At 48.1% G+C, this 27,020-nt stretch overlaps 1 protein-coding gene across 4 annotated transcripts in view; it reads left to right on the plus strand.

Annotated features, from left to right (window-relative positions):
• The window catches only part of HK1 (hexokinase 1), a 112,543-nt gene that overhangs the window by 46,327 nt on the left and 39,196 nt on the right, over nucleotides 1–27,020 (plus strand). For all 4 annotated transcript variants that reach the window (XM_024986501.2, XM_059882407.1, XM_059882406.1 and 1 more), the window contains 2 exons: nucleotides 13,898–14,060; nucleotides 26,356–26,504. In XM_024986501.2, coding sequence (XP_024842269.1) covers nucleotides 13,898–14,060; nucleotides 26,356–26,504 — 312 coding nt within the window. The remainder of the gene's footprint in view (nucleotides 1–13,897; nucleotides 14,061–26,355; nucleotides 26,505–27,020) is intronic.

Consider the following 27,020-nt stretch of genomic DNA (forward strand, 5'->3'; position numbering starts at 1 on the left):
TACTTAGAAACTTTGTAAGGGTGAGTCAAATGGATAGTTACCAAAATGTAGTTTTGCCTTTTTTTAAATGGTTCTCTTTTTAAAACACCTTCCGGGTGCCATGTGCATGGGTGGTAAGTCGCCTTCAGTTGTGACTCTGTGACGCTGTGAACCATAGGCCTCCAGGCTCCTCTGTCTGGGATTCTCCAGTCAAGAGTACTAGAGTGTGTTGCCATGCCCTCCTCCAGGAGATCTTCCCAACCCAGGGATCAAACCTGTCTCTTAACGTCTCCTGCATTGACTGGCAGGTTCTTTACCACTAGCACCACCTGGGAAGTCCTATCAGATACCAGTTGGGTGTGTAGGTATATATGTCTGTCTATATCCAACAATACACACAGACGTACTGACACCCACATGGGTATGTGTGTGCTTTCATCTGATCTTTCAGAAACCTCAGTGAGGTTGTCACGGCAGGAAGTGTTATCCGTCCCCCTCACTGCTCCTTCCCTGCACATTCTGCTGCCTCGTGTGTATGGACAGAAGGCAGAGATTTTATTCCCCTTTTAGAAACAGGGACTGGCTGGAGGCCCAGAGGAGATAAGTAACTTTCTCAAGGTCTTAGAAAACCTGGAATGGGATCCAGAGGGCTATTGTTTTTAGTGATTTAACTTGGAATCTGTATTTTAATTCTCTCCCCCCACCAAATCAGTACATAAGAGTTAATTTTTTATTGTGAAATATTCAAGGTGCACAAAAAATATTGAAGCTAATATAACAAACACTTGTGTATCCACTGCATAGCTTGAAAAGTAACAGACACAATTGCAATTTTATTACAGACACAACTGAATCCGTTTCTATGCCTGTCTTCAGTCCCATTCATTTCTCCTCCCAGAGGTGACCTCTGTCCTGAATTTAGTGTTTATCATTTCCTGCATGTTTAATATTTTTTTATTACATATGTATCTATTAAGCAGTGTGTACTGTTACTTTATATGGCTTGAACCTTTTGTAAATGGTGTTATTCTGGTCTGTATCCTTCTGCAACTGGCTTTCTTTAAAAGCTCAATATTGTATATTTAAGACTCTTCCATGTTGATCCATGTACCTGTGTTTCATCAATTTCAACTGCGGTATGCTCTCACATTGTGTGAACACACTCAACTAATTTATCAGTTCTTTTGGTGTGCTTTTGCATTTCTGATTTTTTAACTTGCAGTGCCATAGGGATCTTCTGTCCATAAAGAAGTTGCTCTAGGCTGTGATTCTAGGGCTGAAATTGCTTGGCGGAAGAGTGTGTATATCTTCCCATTGTTAACGTTTGCTAGATTGCTTTCGTGATCAGGCTTCCAGTTAGAAGTTTTGTACAGGTTCTGAACTTCGGTGGCCAGGGGGAGGAAGTGGGGAAGGGATAGCTAGGGACTTTGGGTTGGACATGTACACACTGCTATGTTTAAAATGGCTAAGCAACAAGGACCTACTATGTATAGCACAAGGAGCTCCGTTCAATGTTATTGGCAGCCTGGATGGGAGGGGAGTTTGTGGGAGAACATGTATATGTATAGCTGAGCACCTGAAACCATCACAACATTGTGAATTGGCTATCCCCCTATAAAAATAAAAAGGTAAAAAAAGTAGAAAAAACAAAAGTTCTGTACAGGTTCCTGTGGTTCCACAGCCAACCCTTGGTGCAGTAAAACCTTTAACATTTTTCATAGACAATTTTTAAACAGACTGTTTCTTCCCAGACATTTCCACGCACATGACAGCATTTGAGCTTGGTTTAAAAATAGCCATTTCCTAGTTTGCCTTACGAAGGGAGCCCTTGCTGCCAGAGTATTACTGACTGCGGCCGAAAACTCATTGTGAGCAGTGCCCGCCTCCTTGGCTGTTTTCTCAGTGCATGCGGAGGGGATTGGGGTGGGGGGTACAGAGACAAGCTTGTGAGGGCTCTCTGTGTCCCCTTGTGCTCTAGTGTGAATCGTCTAAACTTTCCTGGGAGTTGAAACACACAAGTGTGCTTTTGCCCGTGCGTCCTCTCTCTTCCTGGGTGGATCTGGGTGGGCAGGGCTGGCTTATCAGCCCCGTAAACATTTCTGTTAGAGAACGCTCAAAGCCGGCAGCCTCTCTCAGACTATCTTCCCTAAAAGGAGAGGGTGGCTGTGTCCCCCGCAGCAGGGAAACTGAAATGTGAAGTCTGCAGCCCAGCCCTTTGCAAATAGAAGCAGATCTTGTGAGCCCTGTGAGAGGCAGAAAATGTCGGATCATGTTCATCCAATTCCACGCTTAGTTACCGGCTTGCAGGCGCTGAGGCGTTGAGGGGACCTTGGAGGGAAGGTTGCACTGAATGCCTTCTAGGGGCCTGTCTTTCCTAAAATGGTTCTTATTTAACCGTCAGTAGTAACAATACTAACCGAAGCCAACATGTGATGCCTGTCCTGTTTACTGCACTGAAGGCATTGCATCCCCCCAGCTTCCCTGTTAGTGGGGATCTCTTATGATCACTGCTTTTGGATGAGAACCCTGAGGCTCAGGTATAAACAGAAGAGTCAGCATGCAGACCCATCAAGTCTGCTGGCAGAGCCCCTGCTTTTTTCTACATTGAGATATAATTCACATACTACAAAACTTAACATTGTAAAGAGTGCAAGTCTGTGGTGTCTAATACATTCACGAGCTTGTGTAACTGTTACCACCATCTCATTGCAGAACATTTTCCTCAACCCCAGGAGAAACTCTGTACCCGTTAAGCAGTCACTCCCCATTGCTCCCTACACCTTGGTATCTACTAATCTATTTCTTTTTTAAATGAATTTACTTCTTCTGAACATTTCATATGAACAGAATTGTATAATAATGTGACCTTTGTGTGTGGTTTCTTTCGCTTAGCATCTTTTCATGGTTCATTCATATGTACGTACTCCTAAGTACGTGTACTCCAGTTCTTTTTATTGCTGAATAGTGCTCATTTGTGCTTATCTACCACGTTTTGTTTACACATTTGTTAGTTCAGGATGTTTCTGTTGTTTCCACTTTGAGGCTGTTATGATAATGCTGCTGTGAGCAGTTTTCCCTGTGTGGACATACTTACATTTCTCTTGGGTATGTGTGTACAAGTGGAATTGCTGGAAGAGATCCTTCTTCTGCTTTCCTCATTTCTGGAAGGAAATGAGGAAACTGAGGCCCCAAGTGGTGGAGGGACTTGCTGACCACATGGCTTGTGAGTGATAGAGACAGAAACACCGTCAGGTCCCCTAACTCAGAAACCCATGTTCTTTCTACCGTAATACATCCAGCTCTCGTTTTGCTGTTGAGGGAAACAGATTCAAAGGAGGAAAGAGCTGGGGACAAGGCAGAGCTGGGCGCAGAATCCTCAAAATCCCCGATTCCCATCTCCCCTTCCTCCCCAGCACCAGCACCCTGGTTTGTGCCTGCCCATCCCCACCCTCTGCCCTCTACCTCTCCACGCCCCACCCCTCCACCTCCACCCCTCCACGCCCAGGCTGCTCAGTGTTGGCCAACTCCTTCCACCTGTGAAGGAAATGGACCCAATAAAGTCTTTTACAGTGAATGTCGGGGATTTTCTCTGGTTTTCAAATTTCTTTCTGTCCCATTTCTCCATTTGTCCCCCTCCCTCCATCCTGTTTGCATTTAAAAGAGGACTTTTGGGGAGGCCAGTGCTCACCGTGCAAGACCTCCCTATGCTCCCTGTAATGCATTATCAGTCTAGCTTTCTCTCCCAACGTCTGCCTGGCCCTTCTGTAAGCAGCTGTTTTCCTTGATTGATTGATGCATGGGGTTCGCCTGCAGCCTTGTTACTCAATCTGACCTCATTTCTCTGATGTCCCCCAGTGCCTTCCAGGACCCTGCCTGGGTGGGTGTGATGAATCAAGTAGGAGACTCCAGGCCAACATTGTAACAGAGACACTGGCTCACATTTGTAAAGTTCTGTTTCATTTTCAAAATACTTTTACATGCTTGATTTAGTGGAGTCCTTCTGGCAAGCTTAAATGTAGGTATTTCTTCCTACCTCTTATATGCGGGGCAGGGAAGCCTCAGGAAGTGGAATTGACATGATCTTTGTTGGCCAGAGAACAGAAGAGCTGGGATGGGGCACAGGTCTACCTGACACCAGTGGGTGGCTGTCACTGTGCATACAGATCCATGACTTTGGTCCAGGGCCTTAGGCTTCCACAGCAGTGCATGGCAGTGGCCTCCTAGCAGAAATTGTCACTCAGGGCTCCCATGATGGGGATGTGACTGGAGTGTTAGAGCCCTGCTGTCCAGAACAAGAGCCTCTAGCCACGTGTGGCTGCTGCTCCTGCTAAGTTGCATTAGTCGTGTCTGACTCTGTGCGACCCCATAGACGGCAGCCCACCAGGCTCCTCTGCCCATGGGATTTTCCAGGCAAGAGTACTGGAGTGGGTTGCCATTGCCTTCTCCACATGTGTGGCTATTGAGCACTTAAAATGTGGCAAGTCTGGTTTGAGATGTGCTGTTGAACTAAAATACAGGGTTTTGAAGACTTTGTATGACAAAGAAGATATATAAAATAGCTCATTGATAATTTAAAAGATATTAATTACATGTGGGAATAATAGTTTGGATATATTGGGTTAAATAAAATGTTATTAGAATTAATGTCACCTTTTCAAAAAATGTAGGTACTAGAAAATTTTAAATTACATATGTGCCTTGCATTATATTCCTGCTGGAAGCACTCTGTTAGAAGTGAATTTTATGGCTCAAAGGTTTGGACAGAGGCACTCTGCATTTAAAGCAGTAGGATCCTGGGGTCCTTGGGCCTCGATTTCCTCATCTGTAAAAGCAGGAGGCTGGAATCCTTTATCTCGCAAGGATCCCTGTAGCTGAAGCAGTTTTGTTAGGTGGGCATCAAGCTCTTTGGGTCTCAGTTCCCTTATCTGTCAGATGAGGTGATTTGTGTCTCGGTGCCCATTTATTAAATCAGAGAATGGGTATGGAAACCCTTGGAAAGTGTACTGAATTACATAAATGCCAGATGTTAGCATTGTTCATCCAGAGCACACCTGTAGGCACCTGCAGAAGGAGTGCAGCTTCCTCGATAACAGAGGTAGGTGGCCGGACCCCCGAGCTGGGCAGGAATCCTGGGTCCCATTCTGCTTGGCCACCATAGGATTCTGAAAAGCTTGTATTCTGAGGATCCATGGTGTCATGGAGCTCCGGTGCCCACCGTATGTGACGACGAGAGGGTAGTTTTCAATGATGCTCTTTTACTGATAGGAAAAACACAGATGGAAGTGATGTGCCCAAGGTTATAGGAGGAATCCGTGCAGCCGGAGGAGGCCTGAGGTCCTTTGCTTTCCAGACTGTTCTGCCCCCACCAATGCAGTACTTTGGAACCATGACTCCGGGGTCTCGATGTCTCATGGTGGAAGCAAAGCTCTTTGTACTTCAGATTTTCTCTTCCCCTACCTGGAGGCACCTGAGACGTTGGAAACTGTGAGTCTGGAGCCTGGCTCTAGCCCAAGCCATTGACCACGAGGCCCAGAATGAAGCCTGTTGTTCTTGTCCTGCCACATTCCAGGGCTGTTCTGTTCACCTTCAGAGACTGGGTACCTCCTTTATTTTTAGCTAGTTCAGTATGACAGCTGTGTTCTCATCCTGGGCAAGGGCTTGGTCTCTCACCAGCAGAAAGTGCCTCATAGCAGGAGCCAAGGTCACCAGGAGGACGTTGGGCGTGACCTTTGGCCTCCTGCGGTCCTCCTAGCAAGAGGAGTCAGGGGAGCACTGGGTTGGGGTCTGAACCCAGAGCCGCCCTACATCCTAGAGGCTGGATGCCTTTCCCTTGGCTGCTTGACCCCAGGTTCCTCCCATGAAAAACGGGGCTGACAACGCCCACCCTGCAGGTGTGCTGCTTAGATCGGGGCAGGTTGAAGTGTCCAGCAGGGGCTCCAGGCCGCTTCTGTTATCTCGGTTCCCAGAACCTCAGTTTCCTCATCAAGGATGGGGATCCCATTTTCCTCCAGATTTGTTGTGATTAAACAGAAGTGTTGTATGAACAGTACTTGGTGCTTAATACGTGCTCAGTCCATGCCCACTGAAATGGAACTAACTGTTCAGGAGCACAAAGGACCGAGAGCTGTATCTGAACCTTGGAAAGGGCCTGGGAAAGGGAGCCTCTGAGGACAGTGTTTGAACCTGCCAAAGGGACCCTGATGCCTTGGGGATGTTTGCACACACAGTTCTCTCTCAGAAGCCTCTAAAATGGAAATTATGTTCCCAAACATGTTTCCTCTCTCAGGTATTCAGCAGCCTCTGGCCACCTTGAATAGTGGAGACTCCTGATTATCTGTAGAACTTTTGTGTCCCCCTGGACCCCAGGGTGCAGATGTCGTGAGGGGTGGGGGGATCGGAGAGCGCCTGGAGCAGTCCCTCCCTCACAGAGGGGCTGTTGGCTCCACACAAGTCACTGTGAGGCTGAAGTAAGGGGCTGGTGCTGGAGAAGGGCTGTGTCGTTCAGGGAAGAGGACTCTGCTGCATTATCTGAGCTAGCAAACCCTTCTGAGATGACCTTCTGGGTTAGGCATCACTGGAGGCTTCTGTTCACCCAGGAGAGCAGCCATTCAGCCCAGCTGAGCAGCCACCTGAGGGGGTGGGGACACCAGTGGCCTGGAAGTGTGGCCCCTGCACCCCTGGCGCTCCTGGTCTGGCGGGAGGCACACACCATGCACATGTCACCGTGGTGCCCGGGGAGGACTCACTGCCACTGTCCCCAGGCAGGTTGCTTCCTCCACACTGAGCACAAGGGCCAAGGGGATGCTGAGAAGAGCGGCAGCTGGTGCTGGGCAGGCGGGTCACCTCGCCCTTTGGAGGAGGTGTGCGTGGAGAAAGGAGCGGGGTGTTGAGTGGCATAGACGGGCCAACGCAGTCAAATGGAAGTGGATCTGTCAGGAAGGACCATCGGTGGGGCAGAAGGCAGGAGGGTGCCCGGGACGGATGATTCTGGTAGGGAACCCAGGGCATCCAAAATGTCTCTCTTTGTGGCCAGTGCCCTGCCTGCTCAGGGACTAGCTGCCAAAAGTAGGATAGAAAGGTAGGTTTCCTGGGCCCCCACCCTCAATGGTGAGGTGGGGCTGGGCAGGCAGGAAGGGGGTTGGGCCTGCCAGAGCGGGGCTTGGGATGCTACCCACCATGGTGGAGGGTGCCATTAGGCCAGGACCTTTGGGTTTGCTATGGCCTTTGAGCATCCTTCCCAGGATGGTGTGAAAGGGAAAATGAAATGAGCAATTCAGATCGCTGGTGGCTGCTGGGGGGTGAATGAGGCCTCCAGAATAATCAGGCTGCAGGGTGTGCTTTTGATGAGGCAAGGGAGCCTGTACACTGCTTCTGTAGTGGATGGAGTGGTGGCATTAATGCCACCGTTTTCCCACATCTCCCTGCTCTCTGACCCTGAGGCTGGGTTCGCCCTGGGCTGAGCAAGAAGCGTACTGAGGAAGGAGCACAGAACCAGGAACTTGGTGTCCACTCCAGCTCTCTCGCTGACCAGTGATCACCTCGAAAGTGTTCATCGCTCAGTCGTGTCCGATTCTTTGTGACCCCATGGACTGTAGCCTTCCAGGCTCCTCTGTCCATGGAATTCTCCAGGCAAGAATACTGAGTGGGTAGCCATTCCCTTCTCCAGGGGATCTTCCCCACCCAGGGATCGAACGCAGGTGTCCTGCATTACAGGCAGATTCTTTACCGTCTGAGTCACCAGGTGGTCACCGTGGCCAATTGAATAACCTCTCTAGACTCTGATGTTTCCTAAGGGCATTGGATGTGATGGCACCTGCCCTGCTTCTCTGGATAGGATAGCTTAAGGATCATCACATGAAATCGCCGTGCAAAGTAGGCCTTCGTAGGTCAAAGTCAGGTGAATACAGCCACATTACAGATGGAAAGACTGAGGTGCCTACGAAATGGCAAAGTTGGAGTCCAACATCGGTGTCTGCACTGTTCAGTCCATGCCTTATCCTTGAACCAGGCAGGGTCCTAAAATCTAAGTTGGCTGTTAGTGTCTTAGAGAAAGTGCCCAGAAGAAACAGAGATGGAGTTAAGGTTTCAAGGGAGAAACTGTTTATAATAGCATTCCATTTTTGTAACAAAATATAAACAAACCAAGCTCTGTATGCATGGATGTTTAAGTAGGAAATCTGCCCTAGAACATAAAGCTGTATTAGCAAGGACTTCTCTGGGAAGATTGAGGGAAGAACTCAGACTTTTTATTAGTACTTTTATGCATTGTTTGTGTTCTTTAATAATAAGTATATATAACTTGCTGTTAGTTTAAAAGAAAAGAATAAAACAATCCAAACGTTTCAGAGGACTTTTGTGAGCATCTTTCACTTGCTATGATTTCATGCAAATGACCACCTGCCTTTCATTTTCTTTTTTACAAGATGGGTTAGTAATATCTGGTAATCAATGCATTTCTCTAGATATTTAGGTAAAAGGAATTAGGGACATGTGATCATGAGCTAGACAGGTGAGTGAGAGAGATGGATCCCCTTTTGGTAATTTCAGTGGAAGGATGGGAAGAGTTTTTGACACATTATTAAAATTCTCCCAGTAGCTTTCTGAGGTGAAAGTATTGCGTGCATGCTCAGTCGTGTCCGACTCTGCAATCCCATGGACTGTAGCCTGCCATGTTCCTCTGTCCATGGAATTTTCCAGGCAAAAATACCAGAGTGGGTTGCCATTTCCTAATCCAGGGGATCTTCCAGACCCAGGGATAGAAGCTGTGTCTCTTATGTCTCCTGCCTTGGCGGGCGGATTCTTTACCACCATGCCACCTGGGATGCAAAAATATTATTATTCCCATTTGAAAGAGGAAATCAAGAATCAGAGAGATTGAGTAATTTGTCCAAAGTCACACAGCTAATAAATGGCAGGTATTGAACTCGGTTCTCTTCATCCACAGCCCTGGGTTCTTCCCACATGTGAGAAAGAATAGAAATCCATAAGGAGGAGCCCCAAAAGAGGGGTTGGAACCTGGCGTCTAGATCCAGCTGCCACTTATAAACCACGTGACTGTGTGTGAGTCATGGGTCTCCATTTCCTCAGCTATAAAATGAAGATAATGATATCTTTCCTGCCTGCTTCACTGACGTATTGTGCTGGGAGAAAGGAAACTAACACACTGAGCCCCCACTTCATGCCAGGCACCTGACATCCACGAGCTCGTTTCTTTCCTTTCTATGACATCCAGATGGGAAATTTATGTGAAAGTCATGTGTGTAAGTGGCAGAGTCCTCTGCAAACATGAGCGCTCATTAAAATAATATTCATCACCTTGGACCCATTCTTTCTGAGTCAGTCCCCTTAAGAAAGAGAAGTGCATCTGATGTTGAAATCTCTGCTCTGCCCTTAAGCAAGAGTCCTTCTTAACCCTTCACTGCCTGTTCCCCAGTTTCCTCTGTGAGTAAAACATCTCACTTGGGACGTTCACTTCACAGGCCTGTGCTGAGCCACTTCAGGCACATCTGTTACTCTGCTGAGAGAGGCAGTGAAAAATTTTCCATGGCTGTGCCCCTTCCCATGAGGGGTCAGAGTGCCCAAATCACCAGTAGCTACGGTGCCTCCTGCCACAACTGGCCTATTCACTTGGGCATGTCCAGTCTTGAATTGTTTTTTTATGCATGTCTGTTGGGAGCAGGAGGTGGCGTCGGGCACAGATACTTTTGAGTTTAGACCAGTGTGGGGCGACTGGGTACTTCTGCTGGCTGGGTGGCTCTGCGGGGCTTGGTAAGGCTGTGTTCTCTTCCGACATCTCCCCCTTCCTCTAAGCTGAGTCTGCAGGATCCGGTGCAGCGTGTGGTGTCTGGGACCCTGGCATCCCTGCCCCCATCTCCTTCCCAGCCTGACCCGAGTCCTGCATGCTCATGTCAGACACCAAGTGTGAACATGAGCTCCCCAGAGCCCAAGGAGTTCCTATCACAGACTCCTGGGAGCCTCTGTCTGTGTCTGTGATAGACATCCTATGATAGATGGCTTGCAGCTTGAAGCCACCAGAAGAGGTGCCGTGCCCTCCTGTCACCAAAATGTAGGGCTAGGAGTTGAAGGCACATGTGGGATGCGTTGGACACCAGCGTTTGGCCAGAGCAGCAGAGTTTGGAGGCAGTATCCCAAGGGAAGAGGAAGGACTGGAAATGTGAGAGGTAGGGAGAGAGAGTGGGGAGGGAAAGATCTGGAGTTGTTTGGAGAGGGGACAGAAATGGAAAACTGAGAGGACCGCGGCTTCGGCCAAGTCTCCCAAAGCCAGAAGTTGTCCTTCTCCGGCCCTGCTTCCCTCAATTTCCCCCCCTGGGCTTCTGGGCCCACCTTCTATAAGAAAAACAGCTCTTGCACTGGGGTTCTTGCAGAGCTCTGGAGCAAACAGACAGGAGAACCCCCTTCCTTTCTACCTCCCTCCACCCACTGCCCATTCCCAGCTTCTTTCCCAGGTGGAACAGAGGGCGGCCCAGCCAGCTGCCAGGCAGGGCTCATCTGATGAACAAGAGGAAAGAGGCCCCTTGTTTGGTGAGGTTCTGGGCACTTCCCACGGAGTATCCTGCAAGTGTCTCTTGACGTGGCTCCAGTGCTTCCTGGGCTGCTTAAAGGGCCACAGTCCGTATGATGCGAGTCTGCTGAGCCCTGCACCAGGTGCCTGCCTGGCCGGGCAGGGTGGGGGGTACTGCAGCCCAGCCTCGGGATCTGTGCTATTGTTCAAAGGCCCCTCCTGAGCTTCTGAGGACCGGAAGGTACCACCTGAGATCCTAGAGGCTTCAGAGTCAGTTCCAGCTCTGCCCTGTGCTCTACCCTTTGTCTGGCCCTGATTTCCACATCTCTGCTGAGAGGAGTTGTACCATGTGATGATTCATGAACATGAACCAGAGAGGGAAAGCCCTTCTTCCTTCAACACTTGGGGGCCAGGTTGTCTGGCATCTGTGTCCCTAGCCTGCTTTCCTGTATGAGCTTCTTGGCTCTATTTGGGTTTGTCTCTGTGCTGAGCTGCACCTTGAGTCAGGAGGCAGGCTGGCTGTGGAGCCCTGCTCTTTCTAGAAGTTTCTCCTTGTCCAGCTAGAAAGTCTCAGCAGCTTTGCCTGGGCCTGATGCCTGCACCGTAGAGGGGACTGGCCTTCCCCAAGGGGTGGGAGTGGTTGTAGGCTCCACTTAGCTTCTTGAAGCCTCAGTTTCTACAACTGGAAAATGGGGCTTAAGAATGTCCCCCTGACAGGGTTATTTTGAGGGTAAAATGACGTATTGGATACGAAAGCACTTGATATACTGCAAACCCTGATATAAAGTATTCTTGCACCCAGCATTCGTTGAATTCCTCCTTTGTTCCAGGCAACCAGGTAGTTCCAAAGGTCTACTCGACATGTTTCCTTTCCCTGGGAAACTCATGAGTTATCAGAGGAGACAAGCATGTCAGTAGACAGATGATGTAAGAGGGTGAGGAGTGTGGTAGGGAAAACACGTCCAGATGCCAGAGCAGCGCCGTGACTGTCTCTTCTCTGCTCCTGCTCAACCGTCCCCTCCCCAGCACACAGCGTGATCTTTCTGAGCCACATCTCACTGTCGAATACTCCGTAGAGTCACATTTAGAGTCTAAATGTGTCCACCTGTCTTACCAGGCCCTGCACGGCTTAGCTCCTGACACCTTTCCAGTTGCTTCATTCTTGCACCTGTGCTCCGTCATCACACAGACCGCCCTACCTCCCTCGTCTTTGGCCTTTGCTCTTGCTTGTGCCCTGATGCACTCTTGCACTCAGTCGCTGCCCCCACCGCCGTGTGCTTCTGTGGCTCACGCATGAGCGACTGCCTCTTCCAACCAGCACATGGTCGCCATGACTTGCAGCAAGAACTGCCGATGGGCGCTGCCAGCCTTGGGGGTAGAACAGAGCACGTCTCCTGGGGCTGTGTCCTGGCCATTTCTATTCCAGCTCTCGGCGGTTTCTGATTGCCCTTCTCTTATTACGAAGGGGAAAGGAAAAAGGTGGTTGCAGTAGAAGAGTTGGGGGTGGGGACAGGGCACAGGCCGCAGAGGACGCTGGAGGACTCCTGCCTTGTCTGTGAGACAGGAGACAGGCAGGACTGGGAGCAGCAGGAGGCAGGAATCCAGAGCAAGAAGGCTGCCCGAGAGCAAGATATGCAGAAATTACTCTGTGTCCTTGAGTTGAATGTTTCCAGCCACCCTGAAATGTAAGCATGAGATCCCATTCTCAGAAGCCAGTCAACATCAAAGGCCTTTGTAGCAGCCTCATGGAGTCATAAATCAGCCTCTTCATCGACTGGGAGCTTGCTATGTGTGAGGCTCCTTGTGAGGCACTGGGAGGTCAAGGTGAATGGAGCAAACACTGTCCCCATGACGGGTCTAGCGGGCAGTGAGCCAGGCTGGACCATGTGGAGAGAGAAGTGCTGAGGGAGTCATTATCTGTACCCTGAGGGTCTCAGACATCTGCTGGAGGAGGTGACATTTGATTTGAACCTTGAAGGGGAGATGAGATTTGAGTAACTGGGAAGAGAAGGAAGGGTGGTTTGACAGGAGAGCCCAGGAATGGTAGGAGAGGTTTGGCTGGAGTTCAGAGAGCCCAGAGCTGCACCTGCAGGGCGTAGGGGCCTTGGACATGGGAGGCATTGCAAGGTTTTGAGCAGGGGAGTGAAGTGATCAGGGTCCCAGTTTAAGAAAGCGAAATATCCTGGACAAGCCCCCTGCCTCCCGCCCTCCCTTCCCCGCCCCCCCAAAGGCAAAATGTGGTCATGGTATAGAAGATAGATTAAAAAGGGAGAGAAATTGAAGACTGAAAACCATTGCAGTGAATGGGTCAGGAGTCAGGAATCCAGGCACATGGTTATCAGGACTTCCTAAAGCAGGACGTGGCAGAAAGAATGAGCCAGGAGACAGAGAGACTTCCGGTGAACTCCATGAGGACAGGTGTCTAACCCAGAGCCAAACATGTAGTGGGCGCCCAGTCAATACCTTTTGGGAGAGTCATTGGGAAGGTACTATGAAGAAAGAAAAACAAATGACAACAAGGAGGCCTGAGGTTGGGAGCCTGGGATCCTTGAGGAGAGCAGGTAGCCCAGGAAGATGGGCAGGTTGGTTCAGTCCTGGTTGAGTCAGGGGTGGTCTGATCTGGAAGAGTGGGCACATGGGCCCTGGCACACAGGCATGGGAACTTGGGCTCTTCCAGACCTTTTGGGGATAGTGAGGTTAAGGTCTCTGTGCCCTGGGCCTGAAGCACCATGTTCTGAAGGGCGCCAGCCCTTCACTCGCCATTTCCATTCACCTAGAAGTCATGCCCAAGGAAACCCACCAGCACCACTGCCTCACGATCCTAGCAATAGCTGATGTTTATTGAGCACTTTTCTGTGTTCTAAGGGCTTCTCTGTCTCCTTTGATCTTGTAACATTCCGCGAAGTAGGTTCTATTTATCATCTCAGTTTTTCAGTTGAGGAAACTGAAATTCACACAGCTGTTGAGTGATGGAGCTGGGATTTGAGCCCCAGGTGATGGCTTTGGAGCCCTTGTTCTGGGGCACTGCCATCCATGTGAGGATGAGCCAGAGGGAAGGAGTCACGTGGAGGCTTAATGTGTCTCTGGCTTGTACTTGGGGATCAAAGGACAGTTTCCATGTAATATTCAAGGGTTGGTAGGGACCTTGGAGGTGTCTCGTTCATTTTACAGGAGAGGAACCAGGGCTCAGAGCATTTGCAAACGTGCTCTGAGCAACATGGTTGATGGCAGCTCAATGATGGATCAGCATGGGTGCTCCAGAGCCCATGGATCTGTATGGTCTTAGACAGATGGGTGCCTCACCCTGCCGTCCCTGTCCTCCTCCAACCAGACTGGAGCTGAAACGACCTTCCTCAGCCTTGGCCTCACTTTTTTTTCTTTTCATCCTTCCTCCAGATTGACAAGTATCTCTATGCCATGCGGCTCTCTGATGAAACTCTGTTAGATATCATGAATCGTTTCAAAAAGGAGATGAAGAATGGCCTCTCCCGGGATTTTAATCCGACAGCCACAGTCAAGATGTTGCCAACGTTTGTAAGGTCTATTCCCGATGGCTCAGGTGAGTCTCACACCCAGAGACTGGGCTCTCAGGGCTGAATGCTCTGTGAAACCATCTTTCCAACTTCCATCATTTGTTCATTTATTCATTTACTTACCCACTCATCCAGTTATTCATCCATTCACTGTTCCATCCGTCTGTTCTCCCATCCATCCATTCACCTATCCATCCATCCATCCAATTTATGTTTGTTGAGATTCTGTCTTGTGATAGGGGACACCATGTTTGGACCAGGCTGACCTCCCCTGATCGTCCTGACTGTCCAGTGACTTGTGGAAAGAGAGCATAGTGTTCACGGATCTTCCAGATGCTGTGTGAATAACTCTTACATCTCCAGGACAGGAAAGGTTCCAGAACAAGCCAAGAGTTCATGTTAGGAGAATCTCTCCATCAGGGCACCAGGGCCTCCCTGTACTATCCCAGATAAGCAGCAATCCTAATGGCCAGGTGGATCTCAGACCCAGAGGGGAGATTCAGGTCCCCATTTGAACAAATTTCATAGATGCTAAGTCAGGGTAGCCCCTCAAGCAGAGCAATGGTGAGGGGAGTAGGATTGGAAAAGGGAAATTACCCTCTTGGTCTGCATCATGTGGCTCATGTCCCGCAGTGGGCATTTGGGGGCTTCCTGAGAATTGTCATTGCCCCCGCCCTAGGGGAGTGGCCTCAGTCCCTCCACTTGGCAGAGTGGAAGCTGAGAGGGCATAGCCTGGCCTTGGCCTGCTCAGTGGAGGTCGTTCTGTCTGGCTGACCCAGTGGTGGGTGTTGTGCCTACCCCAGCTTAGCACATGCCCAGGAATCCCGCCTTGAGCTGGGTTCTGTACTCTAGGCTGGGGTTCACCTGCCATGTGCAAGGGAGGGAGAAAGATTATGAAAGTCAGATTTCTCTTGGGGTTGTGAGTACGCACTCCGAGAGTGTGGCCCTTACACTCTCTTCCTATTTCCCCTCTGCTCTTGGGACTCATTTAAAGCTGGGATTTGAGGCATCTGATATGCAGCCTTCAAAATGGCCATCGGGAAAACTGCAGCTGTTTCAGCTGATGTTTATGAAAGATGGGCAGGTGCACCGTGTGTTGGAGCGACTGGCTGCAGTGGGAAGGTCCTCTTGTGCCAGCAGCCGGCCTTTAAAGTCCTAAACGAGATTGGGACACCGTGGAAGGGCGGGTGCTCTTGTGTGCGCTGTGGCCACAGGTGGGGTTTACTTCACGCACACGCACTGGTACTTGTATCTCTCATGTTTCCTGACTTTTTAAAATCTCCACTTTTATCCTTTTGTTTTCCTTGAGGTCTTGCTCACCAGCAGTTTAGGCTCTTTTATGACTACCGAAGAGACTCTGACCATCAGAGTGACCAGACCACAGTGTCCCCTGGGTTTTTTTTCTCATGTCTCTGGCTTTGTAGTTTGCTCCTACTTTTCCCAACCCCGAATGGCACCCGTGTCCAGAAGCATTTGTGTTTTTACCAGGTTCATTGAATTCTGTAGGAGAGATGTGGCTCTGCATGCTGTCAGCTGAGAGACGGGGGAAAGGGAGATAAGATAGAGGCGCGCCCCCCCAGGGCCCCCACTCTGGCTTTGCTTAGATAACTCAGAAGGATGCCTGATGCTTGGGGGACCCCCGATCCTGTGTGACTGGCCCCGGGCTGGCCTGTCCCATGAGACGTTTCTTCCCTTTCCTCCTAAATGCTGCCTGCAAGCCAGCTTCCCTTCCGTGGCCCGTGTGTCAGCAGGGGATGCCCTACCTCATACCTTCACACACCATTTTTAGGGCTGAGGGACTCAAAGTGTGATCCAGATACACTAGTAATCTAGCCATTTGAAAACAGGGCTCCAAATGCATTCTTATTTGGGAAAAACAACATTTCCAAAGATCCCTCTTAGAGATCCAAAGCAGGGACTTGGTAGTCCCGAGGTTAGGACCCTGCACTTCCAGTGCAGGGGGCATGGATTTGATCCCTGATCGGAACGAAGATCCCATATGTTACGTGGCATGGACAAATCAAAACGAAAACAAAAGAAATTGGAAGCAGATACCAGGGTGCTAAAGGCCCTGAGCAGTCCTACAGGAGAGAAACCTGTTAAACTCGGCTACCTGCCTTTTCCCCAAACCTGTTTGCTCTTTCCCCCAATATTTACTACTATATTTCATCTATTTTGAGACCCTATTTTTGTCTTCGTTGTTGAGTCCTCTGAAATCAGCAGTGCATTGTGCAGCAGTTGCCTCTTTAAATTACTGTGAGCAGAATTTTTTTTCTCTCTTCGCATTACATAAAATAACGATGTGTCCACATTCAGTGCTGTCTTAAATGTGATGATGTAGGTGGTGATCACGCCCATGTTGGGAAATGCTGTCCTAGGGTTTGTGGAACTGGAGCCAGCAGCCTGGGCCCCATGCCTCCTTCTGAGCCTCTCTCATGTCCAGTGTGAAGGGAAGTGAATGGGCCCGAATGTTCAGGGCCCCTCGGGAGCACAGAGCAGTGCTGAGAGCAGGAGAGGAGGAAGGGGAGACGCCAAAGCCCTGAGCCCCTGGCCTGCACGGCTAGGCCTTCCCCAGCTCCGCCTCCCTCTGCCCTCCCTGGGGACTGTTTCTTCTGCTCTGTGTTAGTTTCCAAGGCTGCTGTAATGAAGTACCATGAACTGGGTGGCTTTAAACGAGAGTGATTGTCTCACAGTTCTGGAAGCTTGAAGTCCAAAGTCATGGTGTCACTGGGGCCGTGCTCCTTCTGAGACACTGGACTAAGTCTTTTCTTGCCTTTTCCTGGCTTCTGGTGGAGGCTGTCAGTCCCTGACATTCCTTGGCGTGTAGCTGCATCTCTCTACTCTCAGCTTCTGATGTCGTGTGGCATTTTCCTCTAATAAGTATACCAGTCAGATTAGAACCCACACTCACGACCTCCTCTTCATCCGATTACATCATCTAAAAAGACCCTTTTCCAAATAAGACCACATTTACAGGTACCCAGGGTTAGGACTTCTACAGAAATACCTTTTGCGGGGGATACTGTGCAACCATAATATACTGTATAGCTCTTCTCTCTATGACTGTTCCTAATATTCACGGGTGGGTTCAAGTCAGGTGTCCAGGGGCCCACACTCCTCCAGGAATGGTCCCTCCAGCCCCACATAGACACTGACATTGATGCCAAGGCCCTGGACACCAGTCCAGTCCCTGCCACTTTTTGATGGAAGTGCCTCCAACCACGAGGTCCCTTGGAGGAGCCAGAATGTGGGTCTCCTTCATAGTAAACCATGGTGCTAGTCTCTTTTCGAGATGTTAATTACTGCTTCACCTGTATAATTAGTCAGTGACAAAATTAGTGGTAATCCCAAACCACCAAAGGATAAATTGGAGTCACTGCAGTGGAGAGGTGCCCCTGCCTGTCAAGCGGTGATGTGACTTCCAAGTCAGAGGGAGAAACAAACCTTTCCTTTCCTGCTGACCTCGACCTTGATGACTGGATTACTGGAAACTGTTGGCTTTTGAAACTGTATTGATTTTTTTGAAAATGTCATCAGCCCATTTTTGCTAATTTCCCCCCTTTTGACAATTTTAATGGGCAGTGCTTTTTCTTTAATTGTTCTCAAGTAATCTATACATTAGGTTAAAAAAAGATGCAAAACCCTAAAGTGGCTTTTAGCTGCTGCATATCCTTTTTGCAATGGGAAAGATATGAATAATACATAAAGGAGGAAGATACTGAAGCCTTTTTATGCTGGTGACTTGGCTAAACAGAAACCCTTGTTCAAAGGTGCCCAGTTTCTGGGGATAGCTGCCCACCTGGATCCAGCTTCTGTCAGAAGGCCTGCCCGACTTTGGTTCTCACTTGGGAAACTTCCCCTTTTTTTCTCATCTTGTCATTTATCACTCAGGATATTGTAAATATCAATTAGACTGTAAGCTTCTTGAGGGTAAATTGAGTTGAAGATTTCCTTGTTTCTGCTTTGTGGTTCCTTAGTGTGCTCTTCACCCAGAGGATAAGTTTAGAATGTTTGATTTGCGATGTGGTCCTGGGCTTCCCTGGTGGCAATACGGGAGACCTGGCTTTGATCCCTGGGTCAGGAAGAACCCCTGGAGAAGGGAATGGTAACCCACTCCAGTATTCTTGCCTGGGAAATCCCATGGATAGAGGAGCCTGGAAGGCTACAGTCCATGGGGTCGCAGGGTCAGACACGACTGGATGACTAACACGCTTCTTCCTGGACTTCCCAGGTGGCGCTAGTGGTAAAGATCACACCTGCCAATGCAGGAGATGTAAGATCCCTGGGTCAGAAAGATCCCCTGGAGGGAGGGCATGGCAACCCACTCCAGTAATCTTGCCTGGAGAATCCTCATGGACAGAGGAGTCTGGCGGGCTACAGTCCCTAGGGTCGCAGAGTCAGACATGACTGAGCACCTTAGCACACTCACAGTTAAATTGGTGGGGCTTAAGATATACTGCCTTCCAGCCAAAGGAAGGAAAACATTTCCTTTTCTCACTGCATTTGGGCTGTTCACTTACCTTTCTCTGTCCTTATGTGGGAAGATGGTTGGATTATCTCAGAAATTCTCTCATTTGATGAAATCTCCTAAATGCCTAGCATTCCAGTTGGGTTTCTGATGAAGGTGTAAACTCTCATTGGCTAGCAGGATTGCAGACAGGAGGCTTTGTGTCTTGTGTACAGGATTAATTCATGGAGCAGGCAACGGGAGGCATTTCATGAACGCTGAGTTCTGTTTGCGCTGTATTCCAGCACAGGTCTGGACTCGAGAGAGACATCTGTTTCGGTGTTTGTTTTCCATTATTTGCTGGTAATAATGACTGTCATTAGAAAGTGGAGAGTTGCCAGGGGCCCTTCAGATGCTTTGTTTAATGAGGCTTCTATAGAAGAGCAGTTCTTCTTGGCTTCAGTGGAAATGGGAAATGTAGGATGAAGTCTCGGCAGTGGCAGGCAGGAAGGTTGAAGCCAAAGATTTGAAGAGGAGAGGAAGTAAGAAGGAAGCCGACTGCTGCAAGGAGACTGAACTTGAAACTGAAGGGGAAAATAGAGTTTCAGACCACTGGATTAATCTCTGGCTCTGCTGCGTATTATCTGTGTGATCTTGGAGAAGTCCCTCAACTGCTATAAGCCTCCATTTCCTCATCTGTAAAATGGGCGTGGCAGTCCTGCTGTGCCTGCCTCACAAAGCTGTCAAAAGGATCAAAGTGCTTTGGAAACTGCAAACCACCATGAGAGTCACAGAGAGTCATTGTTCTGCTGGTCATCAGTATAACTTAATAAATGACTTTCTAAGAATTCTTAATGAGCTTCCCTGGTGGCTCAGTGGTAAAGAATCTGCCTGCCAATGCAGGAGATGTGGGTTCGTTCTGAGGGTTGGGAAGATCCCCTGGAGAAGGAAATGGCAACCCATTCCAGTATTCTTGCCTGGGAAATCCCATGGAAGGAGGAGCCTGGCGGGCTATAGTCCATGGGGTCACAAAGAGTCAGGCACAGCTTAGCAACTAAACAACAATGAAGAATTCTTTGGAAGAATTTCCCAACTTTGGAAGGCCCTTCTCATCTGATGCGGCCAAAGGACCCCTACCCATCAGACCTAAATGTAGAGGTCTAGCCCTGGAGGAAAATGTCAGAGCTTTTCAGAATTCACCAGCATCCCTGTGATGTTATGGGAGGGAGGAGACAAAAAAAGGGGGGAAGCAAAGGCAGGCTGTCTCCCCACCACCCCAAAACCCCTCATAATGTGGATGAGCCTACAGACTACAGCTCTGGTTCCTCTGCAGCTGGGTGATTGAACACCACGACTCTGAATGGGGGGACCAACTGAGATAAAGGGGAGGATACCTCCTTTATGGAGGGCAAGTTGGTATTTGGAGCGCCCATTGCCTATAAAGAATGTTGAACCCAGCAGCCTCTGCTTGTAACTGAAAGAAATCTAACTCAAAGTTGTATAAGCAAGAAAGGGAATTCTAGGTTCACATAATGGAAAATGTAGTTGTAAGTTGGCTCCTGTAACCAAGGCCTCATCTGTCTCTTAACCAAGGCTTCATTCGTAGGCTACTGCTGCTGCTGCTAAGTCGCTTCAGTTATGTCCGACTGTGTGAGACCCCATAGATGGCAGCCCACTAGGCTCCTCTGTCCCTGGGATTCTCCAGGCAAGAATACTGGAGTGGGTTGCCATTTCCTTCTCCAACGCATGAAAATGAAAAGTGAAAGTGAAGTCGCTCAGTCGTGTCTGACTCTTTGCGACCCCATGGACTGCAGCCTACCAGGCTCTTCCGTCCATGGGATTTTCCAGGCAAGAGTACGAGAGTGGGGTGCCATCGCCTTCTCTGCATTCGTAGGCTGCCTGTCCCTTATGGGGGCAGAGAGAGCCCCAGCGGCCGTAGCTGACACATCTCCAAACTAGAGGTCCCAAGGTTGTCTTGGAGAAGGTGGTGATTGGCTGATGTGGGTCACGTGCCCACCCTGAACCAATCACGTTGGCCAAAGTTGGGGACTCTGGATGCTCTTGGGTCACATGGAACAGGCTATCAACCCCAACCCCAATTCAGATGACAAAACAGGAAGGGTGATTATCTAAAGAGACGCCAGACAGCAAACAAAGCTTTTTTCCGGACACCTTGCTGTCCTTGCCAGAAGTCATTCCTTGATGCCCGTTGCCTGGCAGAGGTTAGGGCTGAACAGACCATGCATTTAACCCAGGTGTTCTAACTGAACTAGCTGCAAACACTTTCTGATTTGTCTACTGTATATGGGACTCAGTACTGGGAAAAAGGAAGTAAGCCTGCTAAATTACCCTTGCCTTCAAATTGCTCATCACCCGGATGAGGAAGATAAAACTTTTATGTGTATATGTGTGTGTGTGTGTGTGTGTGTGTATTAATGAGCATCCCGGTATTTGCAAGTATATGAGTGACTAAGGAAAGGGAAGGGCCCTGGCCTTACCACAGGCGTGACCATGAGCAAGTCATTCAGCAGGTTTGGTTGGAGCTACCTTATCCATAGATGGAGTAGGTGAGTTAATATTTGTCCCATATTTCCTGTGCTGCAAATGTGATTTACAGAAGAGATGCCAACTGCCATTTCTTTCAGCAAGCACAAACACACCCTGGAATCAGGGTCACTGCTCAGGAAGGGATCAGGGGCTGCATTGGGCTTAACAGTGTCTGCTTGTAAAATGCCTTCAGGGAAAGGCCCCTTCACAGATCATCTCAAGACTAACTTTTCTGGTCTCCTTCTCTGCCCCTAACTCCCTGAAACCCTATTGACCTGTGTTTGTTGAAAAAAAAAAAGAAGTGAGATGGACAGACTGTGGTGGGAGGCTGGGACGGGGCAGGGGTCTTACAGAGCTGCAGAAGTGTGGGCCGGCCCCATGCACCCTAAGGCCAGGTTCTTCCCTGACCTAGAGACAGATGAGATCATTTAAACTTATCCTGCTTGAAAACTTGAGACCTGGGACTTCAGAGGTGCTGCCTGAAACCTGATTCCTTCCTGCACAAAGGGCTAAAAACTCTTACCTGTTGTGTGTTGACAATGACACCAATAAGCAAGAGATCCCCCATCACGTGGAACTTGAGCACAAGAACCTGCTTTTACCTAGTCCCTTGATTCAACTGAAGATGAGACTTTTGACCTGACTGATTTATCAAGATTTCTCAAGCTATTTTTTTAAGTTATGATGAAAGCCAGTGCAAAACGTGAAATAAATAACTGTTTTTATTTTTTAAATTAAAACAGTAAATAAATTAATTAAATAAAAATGTTAGAAAGGAAAAGCACCCATATTTTCATCCTAACACAGTGTCCGCTTTTGCGTGTGTTGTTTCCCTGTATACAAGTGGTTTATAGAGAGATGTAGCCATTCCTGACATGCTGACATCTCACGCTAATGCTGTCCCTGGGGATCCTTGTTCCTGAGGTCTGTCCAAGAGGCAGTTGTATCCGATGGCTATGTATTTGGGCTTTGGATTCAAATTCTGGCTCTGGCAATTACTGGCTATGTGCTTGGGCAAGTTCCCTAACCCCTCCTAGACTTTACTTGCTCATCTGCAGAGTGGGGATCATAATAGTACCTACTTCACAGAGTGGAGAGGGGTTAAAAGTAAAATGAGACAGAAGTACTTAGCAACTGGAGAACAGAAGGGCTCAATGAATGATAGTAACTTAAGTGTTTCTGATGTTCTAGTAATTCATTCTCCTGGGAAGGGACCCTCTCATATCCCATTTACTTTTTTACCCAGTAGTAGTGTAAGCACTATAGGGATTAGGATTCTGATGGGAACTCAGGGAAAACCCAAAACTCATTTGAGTGACCTGTGACATCAGGGTCAGAATTTCTCACAAAGCTGAGACACCTTCTTCCTAGCAGCCTCACTTGGTCTCTTTCCTTTGGACTATCGGCTCAGATGCTAAGTTGTGTCCAACTCTGCGACTGATGGACTGCAGCACGCCAGACTTCCCTGTCCTTCACCGTCTCCCAGAGATTGCTCAAACTCATGTCATTGAGTCGCTGATGCCATCCAACCATCTCGTCCTCTGTCGCCCCTTCTCCTCCTGCCCTCAGTCTTCCCCAGCATCAGGGTCTTTTCCAATGCGTTGGCTCTTCACATCAAGTGGCCAAAATGTTGGCGCTTCAGCTTCAGCATCAGTCCTTCCTGAACATTCGGGGTTGGTTTCCTTTAGGACTGACTGGCTTGATCTCCGTGATGTCCAAGGGATCAAAGAGTCTTCTCCAGCACCACAGTTCGAAAGCAGCATTTCTTCAGTGCTCAGCCTTCCTTATGGTCCAGCTCTCACATCTTGTACATGAGTACTGTAAAAACCATAGCTTGAACTATACAGACCTTTGTTGGCAAAGCGATGTCTCTGCTTTTTAATATACTGTCTAGGTTTGTCATAGCTTTTCTTCCAAGGAGCTAGCCTCTTAATTTCCTGGGTGCAGTCACCATCTGCAGTGATTTTGAAACCCAAGAAAATAAAGTCTGTCATGGTTTCCATTTTTTCTGTATCTATTTGCCATGAAGTGTTGGGGCTGGATGCTGTCATCTTAGTTTTTTGAATGTTGGGTTTTAAGCCAACTTTTTCACTCTCCTCTTTCACCTTCATCAAGAGGCTTTTTAGTTCTTCTTTGCTTTGTGTCATTTAGGGTGGTATCATCTGCATATCTGAGGTTATTAACATTTCTCCTGGCAATCTTGTTTCCAGCTTGTGATTCATCCAGCCTGGCATTTTGCTTGATGTACTCTGCATTCAAGTTAAATAAGCAGGGTGACAAGTAACCTTGACATACTCCTTTCCCAATTTTGAACCAGTCCATTGTTCCATGCCTGGTTCTAACTGTTGCTTCTTGACTTGCATACAGGTTTTTCAGGAGGCAGATAAGATGGTCTGATATTCCAATCTCTTTAAGAATCAGCAACATCATGTGGTATATCCATAGTGTGGAATATAACTTGTCACAGAAAGGAATGAGGTACTGGTATATGCTTCAGTGCAGGTGAACCTTGAAAGCATTATGGAACATGAGAGAAGTCAGCCACAGGGGACCACATATTGTATGTGTCCATTGTAATGAAATGTCCAGAATAGGGAAATCTCGGAAACAGACAGTGGATTAGTGGCTGGTAGTGGATGAGGCAGTTTGGGAGGAAATGGGGAGTGACTGCTAATGGGTATAGAGTTTCTTTTGTGGATGATGAAAAATTTCTGTATAGTAGTGGTGATGTAAATATACTAAAACTCACCAAACTGTACACTTTAAAATGTGATAGATGGAGACTTCCTTGGTAGGCCACTGTTGCAGTTAGGACTTCACTCTTTTATTGAAGGGGGCATGGGTTTGATGCCCATGCCCCCTTGAGCCATGTAGCATGGCCAAATAATAAAAATAAAATCAAATGTGATATTTTAATTATTTCTCAGTAAAGCTGTTACTAAGAAAACAACCAACCAGTCAGTGGTATGACTGCTTCCTGTTTAATGAACAAGAAGCCAAACTTCCTTGAATGAATGAATGGGCCACCAACCCTTGTGATCAAGCAGCTACCAAGCACTTATTGAACTACTCTGGGTACCAAGGGCAGATATAAAGAATCCTAACTTGTGATTTTTCCCTCAAAGAGCTTGTGAGGATAAGAAGAGAAATTCAGTTGTAAATGTCTTTGGTTTATTCCTCGATTCCTTTGCCACCCTCATTAATTCAAGTATTAATATTGGTTGTGTTCATACTATATGCCAAACAACCATTCTAAGTTCCAGAAATAGAGCAGTGTGTCAGAGCCTAAAGTTTGTTGGAATCAAATACAAAGAGGGTGTCAGTTTATAAAACAGAAGTTTAAAAAAACCCAACAATCCATTACTTAAAAAAAAAATAAAAACTTCAAGGGGCTCAAAATAGTGAAAACAATGTTGCAAAAGAAGAGCAGAGTTGGAGGACTTTCACTTCCCGGTTTCAAATTTTCATAAGCAGTCAGGTCAGTGTGGTACTGCTGTTAGGATAGATATACAGATCAATGAATCAGAATTGAGTGTTCACTGTGTCAATTACATCTTAAAACAGGGGGAAAAAAAGAATTGAGAGTTCAGAAATAAATCCATACATTTATGGTCACTTGATTTTTCACAAGGGTGTTAAGACTTTTCAGTGAGGGCAAGAATAGTCTGTTTAGCAAATGGTATTGCTATTTGACAGTGCCTGCCTGGTAGCTCAGTGGTGAAGAATCTGCCTGCCAGCGCAGGAGATTCAGAGGAGACATGGGTTTGATCCCTGGGTTGGGAAGATCCTCTGGAGAAGGAAATGGCAACCTACTCCAGTATTCTTGCCTGGGAAATCCATGGACAGAGGAACCTGGTGGGTTATAGTCCGTTGGATCACAAAAAACATGACTCAGCAACCAAGCAGCAACAATCCATGTGCCGAAGAAGGAAGCTGAACCTCTACTTCAGACCATGTACACAAATTAACTCAAAATGGATCAAATACCTCAATGTAAGAACTAAAACTATAAAACTCTTAGAAGGAAACATAGGTACGAATCTTTGTGGCCTTGAATTTGGCAATGGATTTTTAGATATGACACCAAAAGCATCAGCCACAGAAGAAAAAAGATAAGTCGCACTTCATCAAAATTATAAACTCTTATGCTTCAAAAGTCATCATCAAGAAAGTAAGGTGATGGTGAGACAGTGATAATGTAGCATCAGAAGTAAAATTAACAGATTTTCATTGATTTTGGAGGGGACCTGGGATAAAGAATGCTGGGTGGAGGCTTAGTGGCTTGGTTTCTCATCGCGGCCACCTCCACTGGTGCTCTGTGGCAGTCTTGGCACACAGGCCTGTTGTCTTTCTCTAACCCACTGAGGTCCACCCCAATCACTGCTCACACTGGTCGTGAGGAATAACGCCGGTTCAAGCCGGTTTACTCTTGTAAACCGGTTTACTCTTGACCAGGAGGGACTTCTGTTAAAAACATCCCCTGGGCAGAAACAACATGCATGTCCAGTATCTGATGAATGGATACACATACAATGAAATATCACCCAGCCTGAAAAAAGGAGTAAACTACTGTTATAGGCTATAACATGGATCAACCCTGGAGACTTGATACAATGTGAAATATCTAGAATAGGCAAATTCATAGAAATAAAAAGTAGAATAGTGTTTGCCTGGGGCTGGGGACAGGGGAAATGGGGGATTACTGCCTAATGGTTAAGAGGTTCTGTTTGGGATGATGAAAATTTTTGAGAATGGTGGTGGTAGTTGTGTAACACTGTGGACATATTTAATGTCAAGGGGTTGTACACTGAGAAATGGTCGCAGTGGAAAATTTTATGTTATGTATATTTTACTACAATCTAAAAAAAATCCCCTGGGGAATCAGTGGAGCTATGAACTAGCTGGAATTGGTGTCTCAGCTGATGGGAAAGGAACTCAAGGCATGGAATAGACCTCGGATGTAGGGTTTTCTCTGAGTTGAAGTGCTGTTTTTATTTTTACCTTATGGATAACATAGCCATTTGTGAGAAGGGGTAAAGGGTTGGAGAACGATGGTTCGTACTTGAATGAAGTTCATACTTCCATTCTCCTGCAGTTGGGACTGAGCGGGACTGTGTGAAGCTGTCTGCCTAGGGACGCCTGGCTGGGAGAGGGCTTCTCTTGCCCACTCTTCCAGGTGGGGCTGTACTGTGATGGGGTCTACATGACTCCTATTTTGTGGCCGAAAGCACGGTGAAGTGGGGCCAGACCCTGTTGAGAAGTGGGTGAAGCGTGCGGCCTTCCCAGGGGGACTTGAATCTGATGTGATGTTATTGTCTCCCTAACAGAAAAGGGAGATTTCATCGCCCTGGATCTTGGCGGATCTTCCTTTCGAATTCTGCGGGTGCAGGTGAATCACGAGCAGAACCAGGCTGTTCATATGGAGTCTGAGGTTTACGACACCCCGGAGAACATCATGCATGGCAGTGGAAGCCAGGTGGGTCTCTACTTCCCTTCTGACTAGCCCCTGTGGCCTAAGCATCAGGCTCCAGGGTACCCCCAGGAACCAGCCCCAGAGCAGTGGTGGGCCGAGCCCTGGGGCGAGTCCATCATAGGCATACATAGAGAAGGACTCCCGGGTGGAAGGGTGTGACTGCCTGAAGAGATCCCCACCGTGTGAATGAGCTGGAGGGTTGGAGGGGGCTACTGGTCCTTTCAGCTGCGGGGCCTGTCAGGTGAGGGGTGTAAAGAGGAGGCCCAGCGGGTAAATGCATTCATTCCCTAAGGATCCTGGGGTGGTTCCCCAGAAGAGGGACAGCAGAGCCCTTGGGTGAAAGCCCTTCTTCCAAGTCATTGTCCTCCTCACCCAGTCCCCCAAGGCCTCAGCCTCGTCAGTTGTGGCTGTCACCTTGTGGGACAGCAGGAATCTGAGTTCAGAGCCCCAGGACTATTCTAAAGGGCTCCTGGCTTCCCAACTGAATAGTCTCCTACGAGACCTTGGCATGGAAAGCAG

This window comes from Bos taurus, chromosome 28, assembly GCF_002263795.3.
Source record: "Bos taurus isolate L1 Dominette 01449 registration number 42190680 breed Hereford chromosome 28, ARS-UCD2.0, whole genome shotgun sequence".
Taxonomy (NCBI): domain Eukaryota; kingdom Metazoa; phylum Chordata; class Mammalia; order Artiodactyla; family Bovidae; genus Bos; species Bos taurus.